Source organism: Erinaceus europaeus, chromosome 14 (assembly GCF_950295315.1).
Source record: "Erinaceus europaeus chromosome 14, mEriEur2.1, whole genome shotgun sequence".
Taxonomy (NCBI): Eukaryota; Metazoa; Chordata; class Mammalia; order Eulipotyphla; family Erinaceidae; genus Erinaceus; species Erinaceus europaeus.
The window spans coordinates 2,686,112-2,713,088 of NC_080175.1; the positions used below are offsets into that span (position 1 = coordinate 2,686,112).

Sequence of the window (26,977 nt, forward strand, 5' to 3'; positions counted from 1 at the left end):
CTTTTGGCATCACCAGCGATCAAGGTCATCTCAGTCTCCATCATTTCCATCAGGTTTAATCTCATGAGAAAAAGCTGAAAAGAAATGGCTCTCATGCAGCCTGCATCAGGATAAACTTTAGTATATAATCAATCAGAAGGTGCACCTCTCTTGTTCAAAAATGCCATGGTTTGCCTGTCACTTAGGAATCAATACTGAAATTAGCATAATATCCAAGGTCACCTCTGATGGCCATTATAGGCTGTGGGTTGGGGGCTGAGGGAGACAGGACCAGGGGCATCCTACCTTGTGTCGGAATGTCTGGGCCACACACAGCACATATTTCAGATGCTCTCTGTAGTTTGCTGTCATGGACCCCACTGCAAAACATCTTTGCATCTTCTACCAGGTCTTGAGTAAGTTCAAAATCCCTGGTGTTGAGTTGGGGAAAAAACAGTTAGGAGGGGCCAGGCAGTGGTGCACCTGGTTGAGTGCACACACTATACTCTACAAGGTTCAAGTCCCTGGTCCCCACCTGCAGGGGGAAAGCTTCAGGAGTGGTGAAGCAGGGCTGCAGTTATCTCTCTGTCTCTCTCCCTTTCTTTCTTTTAACACACTTCAGCTTGCTCTGTGGAGGCATTGCTGGGAGGGAGGAGGCAGGAGGGAGCTGGAGTGGGGGTCGGAAGCCTCATGGTCTTGAGAGGAGGATGTCAGTCTCCACAGAGGTGGTGGAGGGCGATGGAGAGCTCTCAGGACTGGCACCATGGGGGTGGCTAGGAGAGCATACATTGGTGTGGGTGGTGGGTTGGACTCTGGGCACCAAGTGAGCAGAGTTTCAGTGTCACTGTGAGAGCCGCTCACGCTACACTGCAGAGAAGTGAGAAGGGTGTGGGAGAGTGAAGCTGGGAGAGGGAGTGGGCTTCTTCCAGAAGGCTTGCTGTAGAGAGAGAGAGTGATTATGGTAGGTGGGAGAGAGTATTTCTTGCTTTATTTTTTTAAATTAAGGATATAATAGTGATCTTCAAGACTGTAAGATAATAAGAGTATAACACCTCTCCCACCACCAGAGTTCTGTGCCCCCATAGCCCCCTGCCCAGTGGAAACCACCATATTTCCCTCAAGATGATAGTTATGGGTTGGTTATCTATATTATTTTTTTTTCAAGTTCATGTTTCCAGTTCTCAATCACTTATGAGTGAAGTCATCTCATAGTTGTCCTTCCTTTTTCCTCTCCCCCCTCAGATAAGACACACAACACTTGACTTCCTCAAGTGTCCTCCAGAATCTCTTCCCTCTTGTTGATGGTGCAACAATGAAAATTCCCTGTCACAAAGGTTCTGGGTCCTAGTGCAACTGTGCTTCAGAGTGCTCTGATCATCTTCCCCTAACATGCCCCTCTCTGGGAGGATAGACCCAGATTTGTTTTGGGGTGCAGAGTGTGTGTGTTCTGGCTTCTGTGATCGCTTCTCTGATCAGTGGAGGGCTCCCTTTCTCTCCCCACCTCATCACCATTCCAGGTAGCTTGCAGACACCCTACTTGCCTGTGCTGGAATGGCTCTCCACCCTAACCACCACCCTGCCAGTGTTCCTGCACTTTTATTTTCTCCCTGAAAGGCCTGGTGTCCAATACTCCCTGTGGAAGGTCCAGGCTGGAAGAGGACACACTCAATAGGAAGTCTGTATCAGCAGAGACAGGAAACATTCCGTCAATACTAAGACTTGGTAAAATGATGGTGATGATGATGGTGATGATGATGATGATGATGTGATGATGATGATGGTGATGATGATGATGATGGTGATGATGATGTGATGATGATGTTGATGGTGGGGATGATGTGATGATGATGGTGATGATGATGATGATGTTGATGGTGGGGATGATGTGATGATGGTGATGATGATATGATGATGATGGTGATGATGATGATGATGATGATGTGATGATGATGATGGTGATGATGATGATGTGATGATGATGGTGGTGATGATGATGATGTGATGACGTGATGATGGTGATGATGATGATGAGGATGGTGATGATGATGATGATGATGATGGTGATGATGTGATGATGATGATGATGATGATGATGGTGATGATGATGGTGATGATGGTGATGATGATGGTGATGATGATGATGATGGTGATGATGATGATGGTGATGATGATGGTGATGATGATGTGATGATGATGATGATGTGATGATGATGGTGATGGTGATGATGATGATGGTGATGATGATGATGATGTTGATGGTGGTGGTAATGATGATGATGATGGTGATGATGTGATGATGATGATGGTGATGATGATGATGATGGTGATGATAATGATGTGATGATGATGGTGATGATGATGATGTGATGATGATGATGATGATGGTGATGATGATGATGTTGATGGTGGTGGTGATGATGATGATGGTGATGATGTGATGATGATGATGATGATGGTGATGATGGTGATGATGATGATGGTGATGATGATGATGTGATGATGATGTTGATGATGATGATGGTGATGATGATGGTGATGGTGATGATGATGATGATGTTGATGGTGGGGATGATGTGATGATGATGATGATGATGATGATGATGATGTGATGATGATGGTGATGATGATGATGTGATGATGATGATGTGATGATTTGATGATGATGATGTGATGATGGTGATGATGATGATGATGGTGATGATGATGATGATGGTGATGATGATGATGGTGATGATAATGATGTGATGATGATGGTGATGATGATGATATGATGATGATGATGATGGTGATGATGATGATGGTGATGATGTGATGATGATGATGTGATGATGATGATGTGATGATGGTGATGATGATGGTGATGATGATGATGTTGATGGTGGTGGTGATGATGATGATGGTGATGATGTGATGATGATGATGGTGATGATGATGATGGTGATGATGATGATGGTGATGATGATGATGGTGATGATGATGATGATGTGATGATGATGTTGATGATGATAATGGTGATGATGATGGTGATGGTGATGATGATGATGATGTTGATGGTGGGGATGATGTGATGATGATGATGGTGATGATGATGATGATGTGATGATGATGGTGATGATGATGATGTGATGATGATGATGTGATGATTTGATGATGATGTGATGATGGTGATGATGATGATGGTGATGATGATGATGATGGTGATGATGATGATGATGGTGGTGATGATGATGATGATGGTGATGATGTGATGATGATGATGATGGTGATGATGATGATGATGGTGATGATGATGATGGTGATGATGATGATGTGATGATGATGATGATGATGTTGATGGTGGTGGTGATGATGATGATGATGATATGATGATGATGATGGTGATGATGATGATGATGATGGTGATGATGATGACGATGATGATGATGATGGTGATGATGTGATGATGATGATGTGATGATGATGATGGTGGGGATGATGTGATGATGATGATGATGGTGATGATGATGGTGATGATGATGTTGATGGTGGGGATGATGTGATGATGATGATGATATGATGATGATGTGATGATGATGATGATGGTGATGATAATGATGTGATGATGATGGTGATGATGATGGTGGGGATGATGTGATGATGATGATGGTGATGATGATGTTGATGGTGGGGATGATGTGATGATGATGATGATGATGTGATGATGATGATAGTGATGATAATGATGTGATGATGATGGTGATGATGATGATGATGGTGGTGATGATGATGGTGATGATGATGATGATGGTGATGATGATGATGGTGATGATGATGATGATGATGATGTGATGATGGTGATGATGATGATGGTGATGATGATGATGTTGATGGTGATGATGATGATGATGATGATGACGGTGATGATGTGATGATGGTGATGATGGTGATGATGATGATGATGGTGATGATGATGATGGTGATGATGATGATGTGATGATGATGTGATGATGAGATGTGATGATGATGTGATGATGATGATGTTGATGGTGGTGGTGATGATGATGGTGATGATGATGGTGGTGATGATGATGATGATGTTGATGGTGGTGGTGATGATGATGGTGATGATGATGATGTGATGATGGTGATGATGATGATGGTGATGATGATGATGATGTTGATGGTAGTGGTGATGATGATGGTGATGATGATGGTGATGATGATGATGATGTTGATGGTGGTGGTGATGATGATGGTGATGATGTGATGATGATGATGTTGATGGTGGGGATGATGTGATGATGATGATGATGTGATGATGATGATGATGTGATGATGATGATGTGATGATGATGTTGGTGATGATGATGATGTTATGATGATGATGTGATGATGATGGTGATGATGATGATGATGGTGATGATGGTGATGATGATGGTGGTGATGATGATGATGGTGATGATGATGATGGTGATGATGATGATGATGGTGATGATGATGTGATGATGATGATGATGGTGATGATGATGTGATGATGAAATCTTAGGCATTTATCCAGTGGACACTCAAGCACTAATTGGAAGGGACACCTGCAGCCCTGTGTTCACAGCTGCATTGTTCACAACAGCCAGAGAGTGGATGCAGGCTAGACGCCCATCATCAGCTGATGGATAAAGAAGTTATGGGATATGGACTCCATGGAATACTATTGTGTAATAAAAAAGATAACATTGTGCCCTTCGGGACAAAATGGATGGAACTGGCGGTGATGAAGCTTAACAATAAGTAAAGAGATGAAAGACAGCTACCAGACGGTTTTACTCATACATGAAATCTAGAGAGCTGATTTATATAAACCTGCCAAAAAAAAATCCAAACAAAACAGAAGCCAGCAAACTGTAAGACCTGTGAAAACTCTAGCGGTGATCTTTGAGAGGTGGTAGGGTGAGGACACAGAGCTCTGGTGGTGGGCGTGGGACTAGACAGTCATCTCACCATCTTGTGACAAACTATTAATAACAAACAGAAGTTATTTAAAAATGGTGAGTGGCCAGGAGAAACAGTGTGTAACTCAGGGTGTGAGGTCCTGAGTTTGAGTCCCAGCACCACAGGGGATAGGGCAGTGTCATCGTGTCTCACTCATCTGTTCTCTCTCTCTCTCTTTCTGCCTGTAAATTTAAACTGTGAAGTGAAAAGGGCTGTTTTCACTGTGAAGTGAAAAAGGCTGCTCAGTGGTTTTCTACTTGTATGAGGCCTGACGTTTAGCACCTGCAGCTGTACTGAGAGGAGGTGTGAATAATCTTTGGAACATGCCAGCAAACAGTGCTGCTTCTTTGGGTTAGGTCTGGTCTGGGTATGGTTCTGTCCATGGCCTTGGCCTTCTCTGCTGGGCTGGTGTCTTTCTTACAACTGGGAGGTCCTGGTGAGCAGGTGAGGACAGGGCTTGCGCTGTAGTTCCCAGCGCTCAGTAACCAGTTCAGTAATTTGTCAGCACTTCTCCTGATTCCTGACTCCTTATCATGGTTACTAACTCATAATTACTCATGTTGCGACTAAGAAGATGGTGAATGAGTGGGACCCGGCTAGGGGGGCTCAGAGAGCCCCCTCCCCAAACAGGACAAGGCCACTTCACCAGCCCACCCCCAGCCTAGGGGCCACTTGCCTTCTTTCTCTCTGCCCTAGAAGCTGGGGAGACCCAGTGTTTTCTTGGGAGAGAACCCACTGCCCTCTGTTTCCACTATGCATCCCACAAAGCAGAGAGGAAGATAGACCCCAAAGGGGAACAGAACCCCAGAGTTTAGCTCAGCTTGAGGATTGAGAAGGGAGCTGGGGTGGGGGGTGGAGCAGCGGGTCAAGGCACATCGATGAAGCACTAGGGCCGGCAGGCGTAAGGATCCAGGTTCGAACTCCCGGCTCCCCACCTGCAGGGGGTCGCTTCACAAGAGGTGAAGCAGGTCTGCAAGTGTCTATCTTTCTCTCTCTCTCCCCCACCTCTCTTTCTTCCCCTCCTCTCTCCATTTCTCTCCATCCTATCCAATAAAGTGGAAAAAGTGGCCAAGAGCAGTGGATTCATAGAGCCTGCACCAAGCCCCAGAGATAATCCTGGAGGGAAGGAGAGAGAGGGAGAGGGAGAGGGAGAGGGAGAGGGAAAGAGAGAGAGATATTGGGAGAGAGATATTGGGAGAGAGAGATTGGGAGAGAGAAGTGAGCTGGGGTTCAAACCCTAGGAATGTGTGACCTCTTCAAACCCTGCTGAGGGTTGGGGGGGTGGTCAGAAGAGACCCCAACTCTGAGTTCAGGTGGTGGGGCTCTCCAGGGTGCAGACTGTCCTGGGGACAGACATAGTGTGGAGGGAGGTGTCTGGTGCTAAGTCTCTAAACTGGGGCCCAAAGCCCACCCCCCACACCCTCTGCCCCACCCCCCGCCCAGGGAAACTGCTTTCGGAGCAAAGTTACCAAGCCCACCCCCCAGCCTCCCAGCAGTGAGCCAGCCTGTGATCCAGGCATCCCAGGCTACGGCATCTCTGCTGTGTCCTCCTCTTATTTGTGTTGGCCCCCGAAGGCTGATTCCTGAAATTGAATTGCTCATGGCTAATCAATTTATCAATAGTTATTCAATGTCTGCTCCTCACTGGACAGTCATTCAGCACGAGGATGCGACAGAGAAGAAGTATTACGTGTGGCCCTTTGATCCGCTGGTGAAATCAATACCAGTATTACGTGTGGCCCTCTGATCCGCTGGTGAAATCAATACCAGTATTACCTGTGGCCGTCTGATCCGCTGGTGAAATCAATACCAGTATTACCTGTGGCCGTCTGATCCGCTGGTGAAATCAATACCAGTATTACCTGTGGCCGTCTGATCCGCTGGTGAAATCAATACCAGTATTACCTGTGGCCGTCTGATCCGCTGGTGAAATCAATACCAGTATTACCTGTGGCCGTCTGATCCGCTGGTGAAATCAATACCAGTATTACCTGTGGCCGTCTGATCCGCTGGTGAAATCAATACCAGTGGATTACGGCTATTTTCCGTCCCTTAATTCTTCTTGCTTATTTTTGAAAAGTCATCAGAAATCAATTTTTATTCCCTAGCAAATTAAATGCGGGAGGAAAAAGAAAATGAATATCCACTCATTACAGTCTGAGGTTCTTTCTTGGGGGTGGGGGGTGAGTGTGGGGGGCAGGCTCTAGCCATGTTTCTTGATTTTTTTTTGCCTATTTTTAAATATTTTTATTTACTTATTATTGGGTAGAGAAAAGAGAAATTGAGAGAAGCATAGAGAGGGGGAGGGAGAGAGACAGAGAGACACCTGCAGCCCTGCTCCACTGCTTGTGAAGCACCCCCCCCTGCAGGTGGGAAGCAGGGGCTTGAACCTGGGTCCTTGTGCATCACAATGTGTGTGTTCAACCAGCTGCACAACCACCTGCCTCCTCCTTTCTTTCCTTCCTTCCTCCCTTCCTTTCTTCCTTCCTTCCTTCCTTCTTTATTTTTCCCTCCCTCCCTCCCTCCCTCCCTCCCTCCTTTCCTTCCTTCCTTTCATTCATTCTTCCTTTTAAAAAAATATTTATTTATTCCCTTTTGTTGCCCTTGTTTCTTATTGTCGTAGTTATTATTGTTGTTATTGATGTTGTTGTTGGATAGGACAGAGAGAAATGGAGAGAGGAGGGGAAGACAGAGAGGGGGAGAGAAAGACAGACACCTGCAGACCTGCTTCACCACCTGTGAAGCGACTCCCCTGAAGGTGGGGAGCCGGGGGCTCGAACCGGGATCCTTATGCCGGTCCTTGTGCTTTGCGCCACATGCGCTTAACCTGCTGCACTCTCTCTCTCTTTCTTAACTTTTTTTTTTTTTTGCCTCCAGGGTTGTCGCTGGGGCTGGGTGCCTGCACTGTGAATCCACTGCTCCTGGAGACCATGTTTGTTTGTTTATTTATTTATTCACATTTTTTTTGGACAGGACAGAGAGAACTTGAGAGGAGAGAGGAAGGTAGAGAGGGAGAGAATAATAAAGACACCTGCAGACCTGCCTTGCCACTTGTGACGTGTCCCCCCTGCAGGTGGGGAGCCGGGGGCTCGAAACTGGATCCTTGCTCGTACCAGGGGTCCTTGCACTCTGTGCCCGCACCCTGCCCCCTTTTTTTTTACAACACCAATGCACCTTGTTGAAGATCTCCGGGCACAGGCAGACATGCAGCTGGAAAGCTCTGTGTTTGTCTTTCAGGTGCACAGCCGACAGGACTTGCCCAGCCAAGAGCAGAGCGCCTGGGAAAGAAATGGAAGTCTCTCCGGTGCAGGTAAAACGCAGGCCTCTGACCACACGGCCTTCATTTGCATCCTCTCCCCCTCTCCCTCTTTTCATTTTATTCCTAATGAAATGTGCCTGGGAACCCGGCTCCCTGAGAGGCCCCTGCCCCAACCCTGACGTGAGAGCTCGCTGGCGGAGGCGGGAATTGCATCTGAGCTCAGTGACTAAACACACAGGCCCCAGGGCCCAAGGCCTCCAGAAAAGCCAGAGGACGTGAGGGAGATTCCGGTGGGCGCAGGCAGAGACGGGAGCCCAAGGCTGCCGGGTTGGCACCTGGGTGCTGCCAGTCATGCTGGCAGGGCTCCAGCAGGAATGAGCCGTGGCCCCAACATGGCATCCTCTGCATATGGGGCGGGGTGCTGGGGTCTGCGCCTCCATGAATCAGTCTTTATGAAGCCTCGGGCTCTGTCTTGAGTCAGAACAGCACCGAGGGCGACGGTTCCGGCCCGTGGCTCTTAGGAAGTGAATTCACAGAAGCGGTGAGCCAACTCACTCTGCCCTGCCCTGCCTCCCTTCCTGGGGAGACGTCACAAGGGTCAGCTTGCAGGTGGGGTCTGCGTGGACAGTGGGGTCTACAGAATATTCCCCTCTGCGACTCCTGCAAGAACAGACTCCAAAAGCCAGTTGATGTCACGTGGCTGGTTTCATTCTGCTTAATCCTCATTTTGGTGTTTCATTGGACATGTGGCAGGTGAATTGTTCTAAATGAAAAATGTTTCCCCGGACTGGGTGAGTGGCGCACTTGGTTAAATGCATATGGTACAAAGCACAAGGACCCGTGCAAGGATCCAGGTTCAAGCCCCTGGCTCCCCACCTGCAAGCGATGAAGCAGGTCTTCCTCCTCCTCCTCCTCCTCCTCCTCTCTCTCTCTCTCTCTCTCCTGCCTCTCTCAGTTTCAGTTTCTCTCTGTCCTATCCAACAAAATGGGAAAGATGGCCAATAGGAGCAGTGGATTTGTGGTGCCAGAACTGAGCCCCAGTGATAACTTTGGAGGCAAAAAAAAAAAAGTCCCTACTGCAGTTTCCAGTGGAGGGAGTGGGGACACAGAGCTCTGGTGGCGGGAACAGCGTGGAATTCGACCTCTGTTCTCTCATAATTTTGTAAATCAACGTGAAATTACTCATGAAAGAATCAGAGAAAAAGAAAGGTGCCCAGACCTGAACAACAGCTACCCAATAGGACAGACAGGTAATCTCCACAGACCGATAGGGAGCCGGCCCCAGGTGTGACAAGAATCCCAGATGTAAGGAAAGGAGGGACTCCATGATTGGCCCTTCTCTCTTCACAACCAGGTCCTCGTGAATCGACAATGCGTGCTTAGCTGGGCACGCCAGCGCCCGGCCCCCTAGCCCTGAGGTGGGTGTTTGCGTGGATTCCCTAGTTGGCCTGTTGGGAATAGAGCAGCTCTGAGCTGGGGGACAGGCGGCCTTCACAGTGGTGCTTTCAGATCCTTCAGCAGATAACTGGGAGAGGGGAAGGGCTGCAGGGCCATGAGGTGTTTCCTTGTTTTCTCAGGGCTGTTTATTTATTCATTTATTTATTCCCTTCTGTTGCCCTTGTTGTTTTATTGTTATTGTTATTGATGTAATTGTTGTTGGATAGGATAGAGAGAAATGGAGAGAGATGGGGAAGACAGAGGAGGAGAGAAAGATAGACACCTGCAGACCTGCTTCACCTCCTGTGAAGCGACTCCCCTGCAGGTGGGGAGCCGGGGGTTCGAACTGGGATCCTTACACAGGTCCTTGTGCTTTGCGCCACCTGCACTTAAGGGCTTTTTTAAAATATGGTGGTGGGGAGTAGTGGTTTACAGTCTAGCCTTTAACACCTAAGCACAGCCTCTCACTTTCTGGCTTCTGTCATTGCTTCTCTGCTGGACATGGGTGTTGGCAGGTGGATCCACACCCCCAGCCTGTCTCTGTCCCTAGTGGGGCAGGGCTCTGGGGAGGGGAGGCTCCTGGACACATTGGTGAGGGCGTCTGCCCAGGGAGGTCAGGATGGCGTCATGGTAGCATCTGCAACTTGGTGGCTAAAAGATAGTAAGATATAAGGCAGGAAAATGTTTTGTAATAAATAGAAACCCAAAGTAGGAATAGAGCAGATGAAGTTAGGGGTCTTTGTGTGACAAGAAGCTAGGAAGTCTATTTTAGATCTATTCCAACAGGTCCACAACTTTAATAATTTCTGCCTGAGCCTGACAGCTAACATGCAGGTGGACTAAAAGTATTGTCTGGGAAGATGGTGTCAGGGTTGAGAATAGGCCTAGAAATCTGGATTAGGGCAGAGAGTAGCTCCCAAGTATGAGGAAAGTATAAAACAGACAGACTATGACCCACATAGTCAACGACTGCCACCTCTCCAGATGCAAAGGAGGTCTCGAAACTTTACATCAGGCTCAACCTGACGCTGTTGACTGGCTATGGAAGAAGGGCAAACGCTAGAAGAAGAAGAAGGAAACTATATAAATATAAATACCATTAACTGTTAACCCCATCGATCTGAGCTAGGGAATATATATATTCTTATATGACTTCTGAGTCCCTGCCAGTCTGAGCTCACAGTTCATGGTCACAGGTGGGAACATTCTAGGCTGCTCTCATTTCACGACCCGTCTTCCCTGAGTGGCAAAGTAGGCTGACCAGCCTCCCTTTGAAGAATGGGGCAGTCTACGGCCATACCACCCTGAACACGCCCGATCTCGTCTGAAGAATGGGGCAGTCCCTACCATTCACTCTGCGTGTTCTTAAAAGGAGTCCAACACCGGGCTACATGCCTGCATGTGACAGTGATTGGGCTGGAGGGGAGGGCTTCGCAATGGCTGGGAGAATCCTGTGCCTGGTCAGACAGGGGTCTTGGTACGGGTCATCCTGAGCGAGGCAGGAAGGGGCAGGGATGAAGGCCATGGAATCTCTAATCGCCCTGCACTTGGCAGGTGGGCTAGCATCCGGTCTCTTCTCTTCTGATCAGTAAAGTCCAGCCCTTCAGCTGGCAGTTCTCCAAGGGAGGCTCCCTGATGGATGGTGGGTGAAGTCGCTGTTTCCCTCAAGGCCCGAGGACAGCCATGCTCATCCCAGCTTTCACACGAGCTGTGATTCCTGCCCTGCCACAGTTTCTGTCTCATTAGCACCACCTCCGGCACTTAGTCGCCTGATCAAACACACACCCTGCCTGACCCGGCCTCGAGGAGTGAGTCTCTGTTATCCTGAGCAAACCCCCCGGGTCTGGTGTCAGTCCTTTTTCTCCTCTCTTCCAGGAGTCGCCTGTAAGCCGCACTTTCTCTGCGGCATGTGCTGTGGAGAGGATGGCAGTCCTACTGGCTTCTTTTCTCTGACAGATCTGGTTTTTATTGAGGCTCTAATAGAAGTTGGTTCCAATATGGGCTATTTTGTTTTTTTCAATCTGGCAGTCCTTTTTATTGCACTGAATTCCACCTGCTTTGTTCTCCAAGATTTCTTCCTGCCCACGGGGGAGTTTGTGAGCTGAGCCTGGCACTAGAAGGTTTTCAATCAGTGTGACTTACCTGGCCCCAGACCCCACAAATATGGCATTACTCACAGCAGCCAGAGTGGAAGCAGCCTGAAGGCCCATCAGCAGATGACTGCATAAAGACATTAAGGGCCATATACTCCATGGAGTACGAGTCTGAAAGAAATTTAACAATAAAAAAAGATGATATTGTGTCCTTGGGACAAAATGGGTGGAAATGGAGGTGCTGATGTCACAGCCAGGGAGGTGGTTTCTCTGTGGCATAGCACAGGACTTGCAAGGGTGAGGTCCCAAGTTCGACCCCTGGCACAGCTAGTGCTACAGTGATGCTATGCCTTTCCCCCCCTCTCTCTCCCTCTCTCCCCCCTCTCCCTCTCTCTCTCTCCCTCTCTCTCCCTTTCTCTCTCTCTCCCTCTCTCTCTCTTCCTCTCTCTCCCCTCTCTCTGCCTCTCTCTCTTCCTCTCTCTCCCTCTCTTCCCCCTCTTTTCCTCTCTCTCTCCCCCTCTTTCCCTCTCTCTCTCCCCCTCTTTCCCTCTCTCTCTCCCCCTCTCTCCCCCTCTCTCTCCCCCCTCTCTCCCTGTCTCTCTTCCTCCTTCTCTTCCTCTTACCCTCTCCCTCTCTCTCTCTTCCTCTCACTCTCTCTATCTCTCTCTCCCTCCTTCTCTTCCTCTCCCTCTCTCTCCCTCTCTCTTTCTCTCTCTCTCTCTCTCCTTCTTTCTTCCTCTTTCACCTTCTGGGAGTATGGACCCAGGGTCACTGTGAGATGCAGAAGGTGGAAGGTCTGGCTTCTGTAATGGCTTCCCCGCTGAACATGGGCATTGACAGGTGGATCCATACTCCCAGCCTGCCTCTCTCTTTCCCTAGTAGGGCTCTGGGGAAGCAGGGCTCCAGGACACACTGGTGGGGCTGTCTGTCCAGGGAAGTCTGGTCGGCATCATGGTAGCATCTGGAACCTGGTGGCTGAAAAGAGAGTTAACATACAGAGCCAAACAAATTGTTGAGCAATCATGGACCTAGAGGCTGGAGTAGTGCAGATGAAGAGTCGGGGGGGGGGGGTGTGTCCCTCCACTTTGTCCCAGTGCTTCTGCAGGAGAAGTCCTTGAGGAGGTGTATCTGCAAGTCAGAAGCGAAGTTTTGTTATTTTATCTTATTTATTACTGGATAGAGACTGAGAGAAGTTGAGATGGGAGAGAGATGGAGAGGCACCCGCAGCTCTGCCTCACCCCTCGTGAAGCTTTCCCCCTGCAGGTGGAGACCAAGGACTCGAACCCAGGTCCTTGCACACTGCAGTGTGTGCGCTCAGCCAGGTCCGCCGCCCAGCCCCCAGAAGTGAAGTTGATGCGTGCAGGAAGGAGGCTCTGGAGCTGAGACAAGCTTTGGGGTCTTGGCTGCCTCCCCCCCACATACACACATTGCTAATCAACCCCCCTCTGCTTGCTCCCCGTCTCTGGACAGAGCTCTGCAAGGCTGGTGGCGCCTGTCTTCCCTGAATACCAAGTAGGTGGCGTCACTAATGGGCCGGGTGGAGAAGCCGTCCAGAATACTAACACGCGGGGGCCCCGCTGATTACGGGCGAGTGGCTCTGCGTCGCTGGGAACATGGCCTTCTCTGATAAGCCGGCCGCGGGTTAAATGTGCACGACTGAAGGTGACTTTGCAAAAGAGAACTTGCACCCTCTCCAGCCCTGGCCTGAAGGACAGGCTGGCCCAGATGTCTGCACCTGTCAGCAGCTGGACCCCCTCCCCCCCAACACACACACCTCATCCTCGTTTGTCACAGCTGCCACTGGTCTCTTTGCACAGGCTGTTCCTGAGCGGGGGGGTTTTTGTTGGAGGGCGGGTAGCTGGGGTCTCTTCAGAAAGCACACACCCACCAGACCCCACTCAATAGAAATCTTGGCTGGAGGGTGGCTTCTGGCTTCCTGGCTGCGGATGCAGAATTAGCATTTAAGAATCCACCCCAGCGCGAGTTTTCACCCCTGGCAGGGAGGTCAGTGGCGTTCAATTAACACTGCAGAATCGAGCCTTCATCGGCCCCCGGCAGCTAGCGTCCGTCCGGAATGTCACAGCCACGGCGTCTCTGCCTTCCCAGCCCAGCGCGGACAGGGCTGCAGGGAACGCGGCTGTGTGCTTGGAATCTTAATGTCGGCGTCCGTGGTGGCACCGGGAGTCGGACTCAGAACCCAGCTTCCTACAAGCAGGGCCGGCAAGGCTGCTGAACATCACAGGAGGAGTAGCCACGGAGGGTGGGGGAGCCTTCTCTGTGGTGGCTGTGGGGGGTGGGGGGCAGAGCGGTCACCTGCTGGCCCCTCCATCATGAACTGGGAAGGCCGGTGCACACCACCTTGGAGGAAAGTGGACAGGGGGTGAGTAGGTGAGTCTGGGCGAAGGCTTGAGTCCTTGCTCTCGGGGCCAGAATCTATGGCTTGTGCAGGGCAGTGGGTCACTGGGAGCAGGAAAGGGGGTCCGGGCTTCAGGGATGTGACCGGCACAGTCCACAGGTTGGGCAGACTGTTCCCTGCAGAAGTCTTGGCTCTCGGCACCCTCTGCAGGGCAGCTCCCCAAAGGTCTCTGCTGGGGGTTGGCGGTTCAGGACTCTTTGTCCCTCCCCATCTGTGACCGCTCTGCAGACAAGCAACAGACAGAATGTGCGGACATTCTTGGCCGTGGTGAAGTACCAGCCGGCGAAGGCCAAGTGAGAGAGGGGGAGAGCGGGGGGGACCAAGATGATGCTTCTGACGTCTGCTTGCTTCCTTCCGAATGCCTGGTCACTCACGGGCTTTCAGACGAGTGGCTTTTAGACAGGAGGCAAGGACAGGAAGCTGACTTGGGAATGTGACTGCCCAGAGTTCAGAGTCGCACACTCGGCAGAATCAGCACCAAACGATGTCCTATTGAGCGACCCCCACTGCTGAGAGGCTGAGGGGCTGAGGGGCTGAGGGGTGAGAGTCTGAGGGGCTGAGGGGCTGAGGGGCTGAGGGGCTGAGGGGCTGAGAGGCTGAGAGGCTGAGGGGCTGAGGGGTGAGAGGCTGAGGGGCTGAGGGGTGAGAGGCCGAGGGGCTGAGGGGCTGAGAGGCTGTGGGCTGAGGGGCTGAGGAGCTGAGAGGCTGAGAGGCCAAGGGGCTGAGGAGCTGAGAGGCTGAGGGGTGAGAGGCTGAGGGGCTGAGGGGCTGAGGAGCTGAGAGGCTGAGGGGTGAGAGGCTGAGGGGCTGAGGGGCTTAGAGACTGAGGGGCTGATAGGCTGAGGGGCTGAGGGGATGAGGGGTGAGAGGCCGAGGGGCCGAGCGGCCGAGGGGCTGCGAGGCTGAGAGGCTGAGGGGCTGAGGGGCTGAAGGGCTGAGGGGCTGAGTGGCTGAGAGACTGTGGGGCTGAGGGGCTTAGGGGCTGAGGGGCTGAAAGGCTGAGAGGCCGAGGGGCCGAGAGGCTGAGGGGCTGAGGGGCTGAGGGGCTGAAAGGCTGATAGGCCGAGGGGCCGAGGGGCTGAGGGGCTGATGGGCTGAGAGGCTGAGTGCTGAGGGGCTGAGGGGCTGAGGGGCTGAGAGGCTGAGGGGCTCAGGGGCTGAGAGGCTGAGAGGCTGAGGGGCCGAGGGGCTAAGGAGTGAGAGGCTGAGGGGCTCAGGGGCTCAGGGGCTCAGGGGCTCAGGGGCTGAGAGGCTGAGTGGCTGAGGGGCTGAGATACTGAGGGGCTGAGATACTGAGGGGCTGAGGGGCTGAGAGCCTGAGGGGCTGAGAGGCTGAGGGGCCGAGGGGCTAAGGAGTGAGAGGCTGAGAGGCTGAGGGGCTTAGGGGTGAGAGTCTGAGGGGCTGAGGGTGAGAGGCTGAGGGCTGAGAGTCTGATAGGCTGAGGGCTAAGGGGCTGAGGGGTGAGAGGCTGAGGGCTGAGAGGCTGATGGGCCGATGGGCTGAGGGGCTGAGGGGCTGAGGGGCCAAGGGGCCGAGAGGCCTAGTGGCCGAGGAGCTGAGAGGCTGAGGGGCTGTGGGGCTGAGAGGCTGAGGGGCTGAGAGACTGAGGGGCTGACGGGCTGAGGGGCTGAGGGCTGAGGGGCTGAGGGGCTGAGGGGCTGAGGGGCTGAGGGGCTGAAAGTCTGAGAGGCTGAGGGCTGAGAGGCTGAGGGCTGAGAGGCTGAGGGGCTGAGAGGCTGAGAGGCGGAGGGGCTGAGAGGCTGAGGGGCTGAGAGGCTGAGAGGTTGAGGGGTGAGAGGCTGAGAGGCTGAGAGGCTGAGGTGCTGAAAGGCTGAGGGGCTGGGGGGCTAAAAGACTGAGGGGCTGAGGGGCTGAGAGGCTGAGGGGTGAGAGGCTGAGAGGCTGAGAGGCTGAGTGGCTGAGCGGCTGAGAGGCATTAGCCTGTGGTGGGCTCATCTTGGAGTCTGACCTCTACTGAGGGCAGCACCCCCACCTCCACCTCCACCGCCAGGCTGAATGTGCTCAGGGAGTTTGACACTCAAGCAGACAGCTTATCGCTGGTGCTGGAATTCTCCACCAGTGAGACGCTCATGAAACAGTGGCCGACAGAGCATGTGACTCCCAACTTTTTCTTCTTTCTTTCTTTTTTCATCCATCTTTCCACCCATCCATCTACACATTCTCCTCTTTTTCTATCCATCCATCTTCTGATCCTTTCCCCATCTTTTCCTCCAACTATTGACCTGATCGTTTATCTCTCCTCCCCTCCCTTCACCCATCCACCACCCTCCATCCATCTGTCTGTCCCTCCTCTCAGCACCTTAGAGGTGCCCCCTTAGAAAAGGACCCTGAGACGGGGCTGGGCGGTAGCGCAGCGGGTTAAGCGCATGTGGCGCAAAGTGTAAGTGCCGTGTAAGGATCCCAGTTCAAGTCCCCAGCTCCCCACCTGCAGGGGAGTCGCTTCCCAGGTGGTGAAGCAGGTCTGCAGGTGTCTGTCTTTCTCTCCCCCTCTCTGTCTTCCCCTCCTCTCTCCATTTCTCTCTGTCCTATCCAGCAATAACAATAATAACAACAAACAAGGTCAACAAAAGGGAAAAAAAATCACCTCCAGGAGCAGTGGATTCGTAGTGCAGGCACTGAGCCCTGGCAATAACCTTGGAGGCAAAAAATAAGAAAAGAAAGAAAGAAAGAAAGAAAGAAAGAAAGAAAGAAAGAAAGAAAGAAAGGGACCCTGAGAAGGCACACATGCATAGCTGTATACGACTAGGTCATCTGGAACTTACTAACTCAAGTGAGCCATGGGGATCTCCCCCCCCCCCCCCGACCAGATGTGAGAGTCCAAGAGCTCTCAAGATGCCTCCTGCACTGTCTGACCACTGAGCACAGCAAGTCAAGCAGTGTGGGAACCTGCCAGCTCGGGCTGGGATCACAGGTGCTAGAGGCAAACATTCCCACACACCAACTGGGAAGCCCGGCTTCATAAGCAGACTCTTCAATTCTGGGGGTCGGTGTGAAGGCCATGCTTTTGTTGTTGTCATTCAAGAGACAAATGCTCGCAGATAAGGAGGACTCACAAGTCTGTGGCGTAAAGAAAACTGGCCCAGCAGGCTCAGGAGCCAGCCAGATCTGTTCACGGGGAGAACACACTCTGGGCTTTCTGTCTGCTGGGAGGGACCTTCACCCAGTCGCCCTCCTCCACACGCCTTCTCTCTCGCTGCCCAAACACAGCTGTGAACAGAGAGATCTTTTTCTCTTGTGGGGAGGCCTCCCCACCCCCACGCCTGGACGTACTGCTTTTTGCCTCGGAGGAGACAGACCTCTGGGTTTCCGCCTGGCTTCAGGACTGGAGGTGTGAGCCACATGGAGACGGGCAGGAGGTCTCCTTCCAGAGTCTGCTGGGCAGCACCTCTCCTAGTCAAGGAGAAGCCACCACATCCTGCCACCCTGGGCCACACCTGTGGCTTTCCCAGTCACCCCCCCAAGACATGATGAGGTGGAGCTGCCCCTTAGAAATGAAAATGGTGGGGGTCGGGCAGTGGCGCAGTGGGTTAGGCGCAGGTGGCGCAAAACGCAAGGACCAGTGAAAGGATCCTGGTTCGAGCCCCCGGCTCCCCACCTGCAGGGGAGTCGCTTCACAGACGGTGAAGCAGGTCTACAGGTGTCTGTCTTTCTCTCCCCCTCTCTGTCTTCCCCTCCTCTCTCCATTTCTCTCTGTCCTATCCAACAACAAACAACATCAACAATGGCAATAATAATAACCACAACGAGGCTACGACAACAAGGGCAACAAAAGGGGGAAAAATGGCCTCCAGGAGCAGTGGATTCATGGTGCAGGCACTGAGCCCAGCAATAACCCTGGAGGAAAAAAAAAGAATTAAAAAAGAAATGAAAATGGCAGGGCTGGGTGGTGGCACCCGGGTTAAGCAAATATAGTGCGAAGTGCAGGGATCCTGATTCAAGGCCCTGGCTCCCCACTTTCTGGGGAGGGGGTCACTTCACAAGCGGTGAAGCAGATCTGCAGGTGTCTTTTTTTTTTTTTTTTTTGCTCTTCCTCTCTAGCTTCTGCTCCCCTCTCAGTTCTTTCTGTCCTATCCAAAATAAAAACAAAAATAGAAAAGAAAAGAAAAAAAAAAGAGGCCACAGGAGCAGTTGATTTATAGTGTAGTAATAACCTTGGAGGCAAAAAAAGAAAGAAAGAAAGAAAGAAAGAAAGAAAGAAAGAAAGAAAGAAAGAAAGAAAGAAAAAAGAAAAGAAATGAAAATGCTGTCCTGGAGATAGTTTGCTCAACAGATGGCAAGCCTTACCATGTGAAAGGCCCAGGGCTCAGGCCCCGCCACCCTTGGGAGCGCCTGGACCAGCACCAGCGTGGTAGGGAGGAGGGTTGCTACATGGATGGTGGAGCCATGCTGTGATGTCTCTCCTTTTTCTGTCTATTTTTCTTCTCTCTCCTCATCTCTCTCTCCCTAAGAATAAAAAATGAACAAAAAACAAATTGGGGAGCCAGGAGAGAGAACCTAGCAGTAGATACCAAGCCTACCTGTCTGAGCCCAGGTCCCTTGTGAGGGGCGAATGTCAGTGCGAGAAGCCCTGTTGTGCTCTCTGGATAGCGGAGATCCTTAAAAAAGAGAGAAGGGAGTCAGGCTGTAGCGCAGCGGGTTAAGCGCAGGTGGCGCAAAGCGCAAGGACTGGCTAAGGATCCCGGTTTGAGGCCCCGGCTCCCCACCTGCAGGGGAGTCACTTCACAAGCGGTTAAGCAGGGCTGCAGGTGTCTGTCTTTCACTCCCCCTCTCTGTCTTCCCCTCCTCTCTCCATTTCTCTCTGTCCTATACAACAACAACAACATCAACAATAATTACAATAATTTAAAAAAAAAAGAGAGAGAAGGCAAGCCGGCTAGTGAGAGGCTTCAGCGGTGGGTCGGCGTTCAGGAGCGAAGTCTGGCTTCATTTCCCAGTGCCATATGAAAACATTCAGCCAACAGGAGGTCGGCGTGGAGAGGACATGTGGAGAGAGGAACTGCACAGCACTGCAGTGGGCTGCAAGCGGGGCAGCCACTCGGGAACAGGGTGGAGAATCCTGAAATAGATACAGGTGGAGATGCCTCACCATCCGGCAATCCCACCTCTAGGCATTTGTCCAAATGGCATGAAAACACTAATTCGAAGGGGTATACACACCACTATGTTCACAGCCTCACTGTTCGCAACAGCCAGCATGTGGAAGCAGCCTAAAGGCCCATCGGTGGATGATGACTGGCTCAAGAAAGAAGTCGTGGGACATATACTCAACGGAGTACTACTTGAAAGTCAAAAAGGGCGATATCGTGTCCTCTGGGATAAAATGGGGGGAACTGGAGGAGATTTGTGCTTCGTGAAGTAAGCAAGGACAACTACGGGTGACTTCACTCATTCGTGGACCATGGAGAGTTGAGCAGACGGACAGTGAACGCACAGCTAAGACTGTGGGAGAATGATGGTGGCTATCACGGGTGCTGGGGAACAGGCTGTCGGTGGTGGGGATGGAGTGCAACTTGACCTCTGTGATCTTTTTATTTTATTTGTGATTTAATAATGATTGACAAGACTGTGGGAGTGGAGGGGTGCCATTTCATACCACCACCAGAGCTCCCTGTCCCCTCCCCTTCATTGGAAGCTTCCCTGTTCTTTACCCCTCTGGGAGCATGGGCCCAGATTCTTTATGGGGAGCAGAAGGTGGGAGTTCTGGCTTCTGTCATTGCTTCTCTGGGGACATGGGTGTCGGCAGGTGGATCCACACCCCCAGCCTGTGTCTGTCTGTCCCTCGTGGGGCAGGGCTCTGGGGAGGGGAGGCTCCAGGACACGTGGGTGAGGGCATCTGCCCAGGGAGGTCAGGTTGTCGGCATGGCAGCATCTGCAACCTGTTGGCTGAAAAACACTAAGATATCAATCAGGACAAATTGTTTAATAATTGGGAACCTAAAGGTAAGAGAAGAGTATAGCAGGTGAGTTTTTATACCCCAACAGTCTTTTAAATCACTATTAAATCAATATGTCAGGGAGGGAGTTAGAATAGTCAGCTGATCTGCGCTGTTAGAAAGAAACCAGTGGCCCAGGAACCTGATTCCCTGAACTTCATTTTGCTGGGCGAGCTGCCCTGTCACAGCAGCTGGGTGGCTGCGGGAATGGGCGTCCTCGATGACAGTCTGGGAGAGTTTAGAGTGTTGACAGCCCCAAGGACAGTCACAGCTTCACTTAGAAATCTGAGTTGATGTAACTTAGCAAGGGAGATGAAAAATTAATGTTAAAAATTCTAGTTGACGGGAGTCAGGTGGTAGCGCAATGGGTTAATAAGCGCAGGTGGTGCAAATCCCGGTTCGAGCCCCAGGCTCCCCACCTGCAGGGGAGTCGCTTCACAGGTGGTGAAGCAGGTCTGCAGGTGTCTGTCTTTGTCTCCCCTTCTCTGTCTTCCCCTCCTCTCTCCATTTCTCTCTGTCCTATCCAACAATGACATCAAGAACAACAATAATAACTACAATAAAACAACAAGTGCAACAAAGGGAATAAATAAGTATTAAGAAAAAAGAAGTCTGAGTTGAAGCCCCCAGTGCTGTGGTTGGAAGTCAGCCCCGCCGCCTTGACTGCCCACTGAACCCCCCACAGTGGGCCGCAGCGCCCCACAGCCACTCGTGTTCCCGCTCCAGGTAGATCTGGGTGCGTCTAACAGCCTCACAAGAGTGCGGGGAACAGCCACCACTCTCCTGCCTGAACCACTTTTTTGTTTTTAATTTATTGTTGTTATTGCTGTCATTGTTGGATAGAACAGAGAGAAATGGAGAGAGGAGGGGAAGATGGGGGCGGGGAGAGGGTGAAAGACACCTGCAGACCTGCTTCACCGCAGGTGGGGAGCCTGGGGCTCGAACCGGGATCCTTATGCCTGTCCTTGTGCTTCGCATCATGTGCGTTTAACCCACTGCGCTACCGGCCGGCCCCCCTGCCTGATCTACTTTAATTGTGACATCAAAGGTGCCCTCCTTCAGCCTCTAGCTGAGTGAGCGGGAGCAAAGCCAGGAGCCTGGGTTCCCACCCTGAGCCCCTCTCCTGCCAGGGGGGCACTGAGCACCTGGCTGTCTGCTTCTCCCAGATGGGGCCCTTGTCCATCCCTCCCTCCTGGGCAGGAGAGCTGGGCTTCAGGGAGGCAGAGGTCTCTCAGTGTGTGGAGCATCCGTGGGCCACAGGGGCAGCCCAGGAGATGGGGGTACTTTCTGCAACCCCTGATTCTTAGTTCAGAGAAGGGAGGGTTAGTTAGTAGGAACAGAAAACATCTCAGCAGCAGGGGACGTAGCTCAGCTGGTAGAACACAGGTCCTTCATGCCTGGTTGCTGGCTCAAACCCTAGGGCTGCATGTGCCAGTGTGCTGTGCCGGCCTCTCTCACTCCCCCGACCTCTCTTTCTATCTCCTGACTCTACCTTGTAAGAACCCAACACACCCATCCAAAAAGATGTGTTTACACCTGTGTTCACAGCAGCACCATTTGTAACAGCCAAAACCTGGAAGCAACCCAGGTGTCCAACAACAGATGAGTGGCTGAGCAAGCTGTGGTCTATATACACAATGGAATACTACTCAGCTGTGAAGGATGATGAAGTCACCTTCTTCACCTCATCTTGGATGGAGCTTGAAGGAATCCTGTGAAGTGAGAGCAGCCAGAAAGAGAAGGATGAAGATGGGATGATCCCACTCATGGACGGAAGTGGAGAAATCAGAACAGAAGGGGAGACACTGAGCAGAACTTGCATTGGGTTTGGTTTTTGGCACCAAAGTGAAGGGCTCTGGGGCTTGGGGGGCTTTCAGGTCCTGGTGCTGATGGTGGAGGAGGACCTGGGCTGGAGGTGAGAGTGTTTTACAGAAAACTGAGAAATGTGACACATGGACCAACAACGATATTGACTGTTAACTGTTAATCTCCCTAATAAAAGCTAAATTAGATATTTTTTGAAAACAAAGAGCAGTGCAGCTCTCTGAGGGGACCCTGCCTTCAGGGGGTGTCTCCACTCTCTAGCCGACATCTGTTGGAGTGGAAGACGGCAACAGGCATCTGGTGGAGGAGGAGAACATAGACAGAGAAGTGCTGGGGTGTTAGGCCTCACCTCCCCAGCACCACTGCCCTTGATCCCTTCAGGGACCCAGCCGAACGGGCAACTTGAGACAAGATGGCAGCCAGCTTGGAGCGCCATGGCTGTCTCCTCACTTCCATCCCCTGGGTTTGCTTGTTTGCTCGCTGGAGTCAGAAGCTTCTTCATGCCAGATTTTACCACTCCAAGATCTCTTTTTCATTTAGAAAGAGAGATGGGGGGGGTCACATTTCTGGAGCTGGCCCCAGATCTCTGGCATCTCCATTTTGGTGCTGGAGCTTGAACCGAGGTGAAGTATTTCTCTGGCCCTATATGTTTACTGAGAGGAGAGGAGAGGAGAGGAGAGGCGAGGAGATAGAGATAGATAGATAGATAGAGAGAGAGAGAGAGAGAGAGAGAAAGAAGCACACAGGGAAAGAGAGAGGAGTAACATCACAAAACCTCTCCACCAGCTAGATCAGAGCTTCCCTGGAGATAGATAGATAGAGAGAGAGAGAGAGAGAGAGAGAGAGAGAGAGGAGCGACATTACAAAACCTCTCCACCATCTGGAGCAGAGCTTCTCTGATTCACCCTTGTGGTGCCGGAGCTTGAACCCTGGACCCTGCATGAGGTCACCTGGTCCTTAACTGCCTAAACTATTTCTCTGCCCCTTTGTTCTCTTTCCTTCTCACCTCCCTCCCTTCTCTTGTTTCTCTTCTCCCTCCTCTTTTTTTATTCTAAATCACAGCCCTGCTCAGCTCTGACTGGCGGTGGTGCTGAGGATTGAACCCGGGGCCTGTGAGCCGTAGGTATGAAAGTCTGCTGTGTGATCACTGAAATGTCTCTGGGCCTCTTTCTTTCTTAGGCAGTACCTATCAGGATCGAATCCAGGGCTTCAGTCCTGCAAGCCCTCTGTGTCTGCAGGCTGAGCCCTTCCAGCCGCCCCTTCCCCTCCAACAGCTGCTCAGAGTTTGTTTCTAAAATCTGGGTCTGAACAGCCCTGCTCCAGGGACTTGGGATGTGGCTCACCTGCCTTTTGTGCCTGAGGCCCTGGGTTCGATCCTGGTACCACATATGCCAATCTCTCATTAATCACAGAACTCAGAGCATAAATCCTGAGCAGCCCAGCTGACTTTTAAGCCCTGCAGAGCTGTCTGAGTGGGAGAGCCTCCTACAGTTCTGGGAGACACTGAGAGGCAGGGCTCAATGTGGGACTATGTGTAAGCTTGGTAGAGCTTAGGGAAAACTCCCCCCATCCCTTGATGGAGGTCTGGGAAAGACACCCCCTTGTTAGCCTCTCTCACAGAGATGAGCAAAGGGGAACAGTCTCCCAGACTCAGTTTCTCCTTATCAGACTCTCAAGCCCACAGAGATCTCACTGCTTCTCCCCGCTAACTGCAGGCCACATGGCTTCCTGCTTTAAGGGTCATTCAAAGTTCACATAGTCACCCAGAGTTCACATAACCACCTCACTTTTGATCACAAAGGAGAAAATACTCCATCATACACCTCCTTGACACCAGACAGTGAAGCCCCCAAAACTATTTCCTTATGCCCTTTGATATCTTTGATTTACATCAATCCTTGTTTATCTTCTCTCTGTCTCACCCTGCTGGTTTAACCCCTATGCTTCTCTCAAATGCCTTTAGATAATTAACCTGTTTGCATCATGGAGAATAATCGTTTTGACCTTTATGTATCTGCATCAATTCTTGTCATACCAGCCCCCTACCATAGGGGCAAGCTGACCTTTAGGAAACCTGTAATTTCTGATGTATTTGAAAAATGTTCTTTGTTTGAATCCCTATATAAACCCAAGCCCACTCCCAAATAAACGAGAGTGTTCCAATTCTCCCCGGTGTTTCTTGTCTATATCGCTGAGTCCTTGAGCTAGCGAGGGAGAACCGTTAGTTTACCTGGCTGAGAGTCACCCCGCATGAGTACCAGCAGCCCAGGACGCAGGGCTTTGCCTTTGGCCCCCACATTCTCGTCTCCAGAGAGGACCTGTCACATGGGCACGTTGTCAGAGCCGATCACACTGCTCCTCTCGAGTGCAGCTTTTCCGGCAGTCCTACTTAATCTGCAGCCACGATGAGTACGTGGTGCTTTCCCATGGCCATCAGCTACTTCCCAGTTGAGGAGGGTTCTGAGGGGCTGTCGAGGTCTCGCCGCTTAATGGGAGCGCCCGCACCTTTCGTCACTGGTGCCTGCTTGGGATGGTCATGGCCCAATCTGGGCTGCCTCTGGGGACTCTCCGGCCACCTCGAGTGAGTCCTCAATGTCACTTGTCCTGATGGGGCAGTGGGGTCTGCTAAGGGGCAGTGCAGGGGGTGCCCACATCCTTGGGAAGGACAGCAGTGTGTGTGTGCTCTGTGCTCCCAGCCCCGGGCTGGGTCTGCTAAGAGGCGGTGCAGAGGGTGCCCACATCCTTGGGAAGGACGGCAGTGTGTGTGTGTGCTCTGTGCTCCCGGCCCTGGGCTGGGCTGGTCATTGTTGGGGACGGGGGTGCCCTGGCTCCTGGCATCCCTGGCTTCTCCCTGCTGACATCTCCTCCCCACATATGACCTTGACTTTGATGTTGGTGATCACTCAGAGCATGAAGTCTCACTGCAACAGTACCCAGGCTTCAAGCACTACTGACCGAGGAAGAAATCTGGGTTGATTTTGTTTCTCTTGGCTAGGAGAGAGCAGAGTCCATCGGTGGTCAGGGGTGGTAAAGAGCAGGACACTGGGCCTCCCTGCTCAGCGTGATGAGAAAACTCAGTGGTTGAACTAGAGAGGCCGGTGGACATGGACTTTGATGCCAGTGATGCTCATTCTCAGCAGTGAGATCTGGCATGCTACCACACACCTGGAATTGTGAGATGCTCAGGGATGGGGGACCTGGGTGGTGGTGCGCCCAGCTAAGCACACACAGTACTAAGTGCAAGGACCTGCTCGCAGATTCAGGTTCAAGTCCCCAGCTCCCTGGCTGTAGGTGGGGGGGATGCTTCACAAGGGGTGAAGCAGGTCTGCAGGTGTCTCTCTGTCTCTCCCTGTCTGTGTCTCCCCCTCACCTCTCAATTTCTCTCAGTTCTGTCCAATAAAATGGGGAAAATGGCTGCCAGGAGTGGTGGATTCGTAGCGTGGACACTGAGCCCCAGTGATAATCCTGGAGGAAAAAAAATGCCCGAGGATCAAGGATGAAGGTACATTCAAAGAGCAAAGAAAGGACCAGACCCAGCTGTGCAGACAGTCCTGACACTTGACACCGAGAGCTGTAGTGGCAGACAGAGGCAGGAAGGGGACAGAGGGGAGGCAGAGGGATACCATAACCAAGCCAGGAGAGGGCAGGGCCAGTAGGCTGTCTGCTCAGCTGGGCGTCTGAGGAGCTGGCTGGCCAGGGGCTGCAGGTGGGCAGGGCTGGGGGGATGATGGGGATCTGTGCTCAAAGGCAAGAAACCAGAGGCATGAAGTGTGGCTGGAGGACTTTTAGATGACCCCAATGCAACGTGGTTCTCCAGTGGGTAGAGTGGGCACTGCAGAGTCAGGAGGGTTCTCTACCAAGGGCACAATTGGGCTGCATTCAGTATACAGAGGAGTTTTTCTTGGTATCAAGAATGGGATGTTGGGGGTGGGGGTTGCTGAGTGGTGGTGCACCTGTTTGAATGCACGAGGACCCGAGTTCAAGCCCCCTGGTGCCCTCTTGCAGGGGGAAAGCTTTGCGAGCAGTGAAGCAAGGCTGCAGGTGTCCCTCTCCCTCTCTGTCTCCCCCTTCCCTCTCGATTTCTGGCTGTCTCTAGCCAATCAATAAATAAAGATGGGGTAAATAACAGAAGGAAGAATGGATGAGGTGACCCTGACCTCAGAACAGAGAATCTATACGACTGTCAGACTGTGAGAGCCAAACTGGGGACTCTCACTCACAAGAGATGCTACTCAAAGGAAATAAAATAAATAAACCACACAAGAAACAGTCAGCATCTATCAGCTCCACGCACAGGGCACAGATGCAACAATAGATGCAGAAGAGGAGTTGGAACCAAGTAGCCTTCATTTATTCCGCGAGGATTGCCGGAGCGCGGGCAGCCTGGCCCTCATGCGCCAGCTGTGGCGGGTCCGTGGACCAGCAGCGTGTCGCCCCTGGACTGAAGGAGCCGTGGCCAGACCCTTTCTTACCTGCCAGGGCCGCGCTGTGTGAATGGCTATGAAAACGTATCACGGTGGTGCTCTGCTACTGCTCAGACTCAACGCTGCTGTGGCTAGAAACAGGACGCTCCTCAGCCCCTTAAAGTCTAACGGACTCGGAGTAGAGATTTGATCTGAGCATCCACAGTGATCACTCCCACCGGCAAGGGCTTCCTGTGGAGGAAGCGTTCCGGAGAAGGGAAAGTGCTTGAAGATGTTCACTGTGGTCCACTCCCCTCCGAGAAGCCCCAGAAGTAAGAGCTTCACGATGTGGAAAGGCCTGTGTGCGTGTTGGTCATGTGCTTGGTCTAACTAATAGTGTTTGTTTGTTCGCCATGGGAGTGAAGAGGCTGCCATAATGTAGAACGCGCCATATTGCTTGTGCCAAGTCAGAAAAGCGATGGTCAACTCAACTTGTGACATGGAGACCCAGCAGAAATGCCTTAAGTTTATGACTGTTAGTTGGGAACACAGATGAGTCTCCTCCTCCCACTAACTTGAGACCTGGAAAATGTCTGTGTGGATACTGTGTGTTTAAAAGCAAATTAAGTGATGACAAAGAGTAACA

At 51.6% G+C, this 26,977-nt stretch overlaps 1 protein-coding gene across 1 annotated transcript in view; it reads left to right on the forward strand.

Annotated features, from left to right (window-relative positions):
- C14H10orf90 (chromosome 14 C10orf90 homolog) overlaps positions 1-26,977 on the forward strand; it is a 201,842-nt gene that overhangs the window by 20,430 nt on the left and 154,435 nt on the right. Inside the window, exon 2 of the mRNA XM_060171086.1 lies at positions 8,182-8,254. Within this exon, the coding sequence (XP_060027069.1) occupies positions 8,182-8,254 (73 nt within the window). The remainder of the gene's footprint in view (positions 1-8,181; positions 8,255-26,977) is intronic.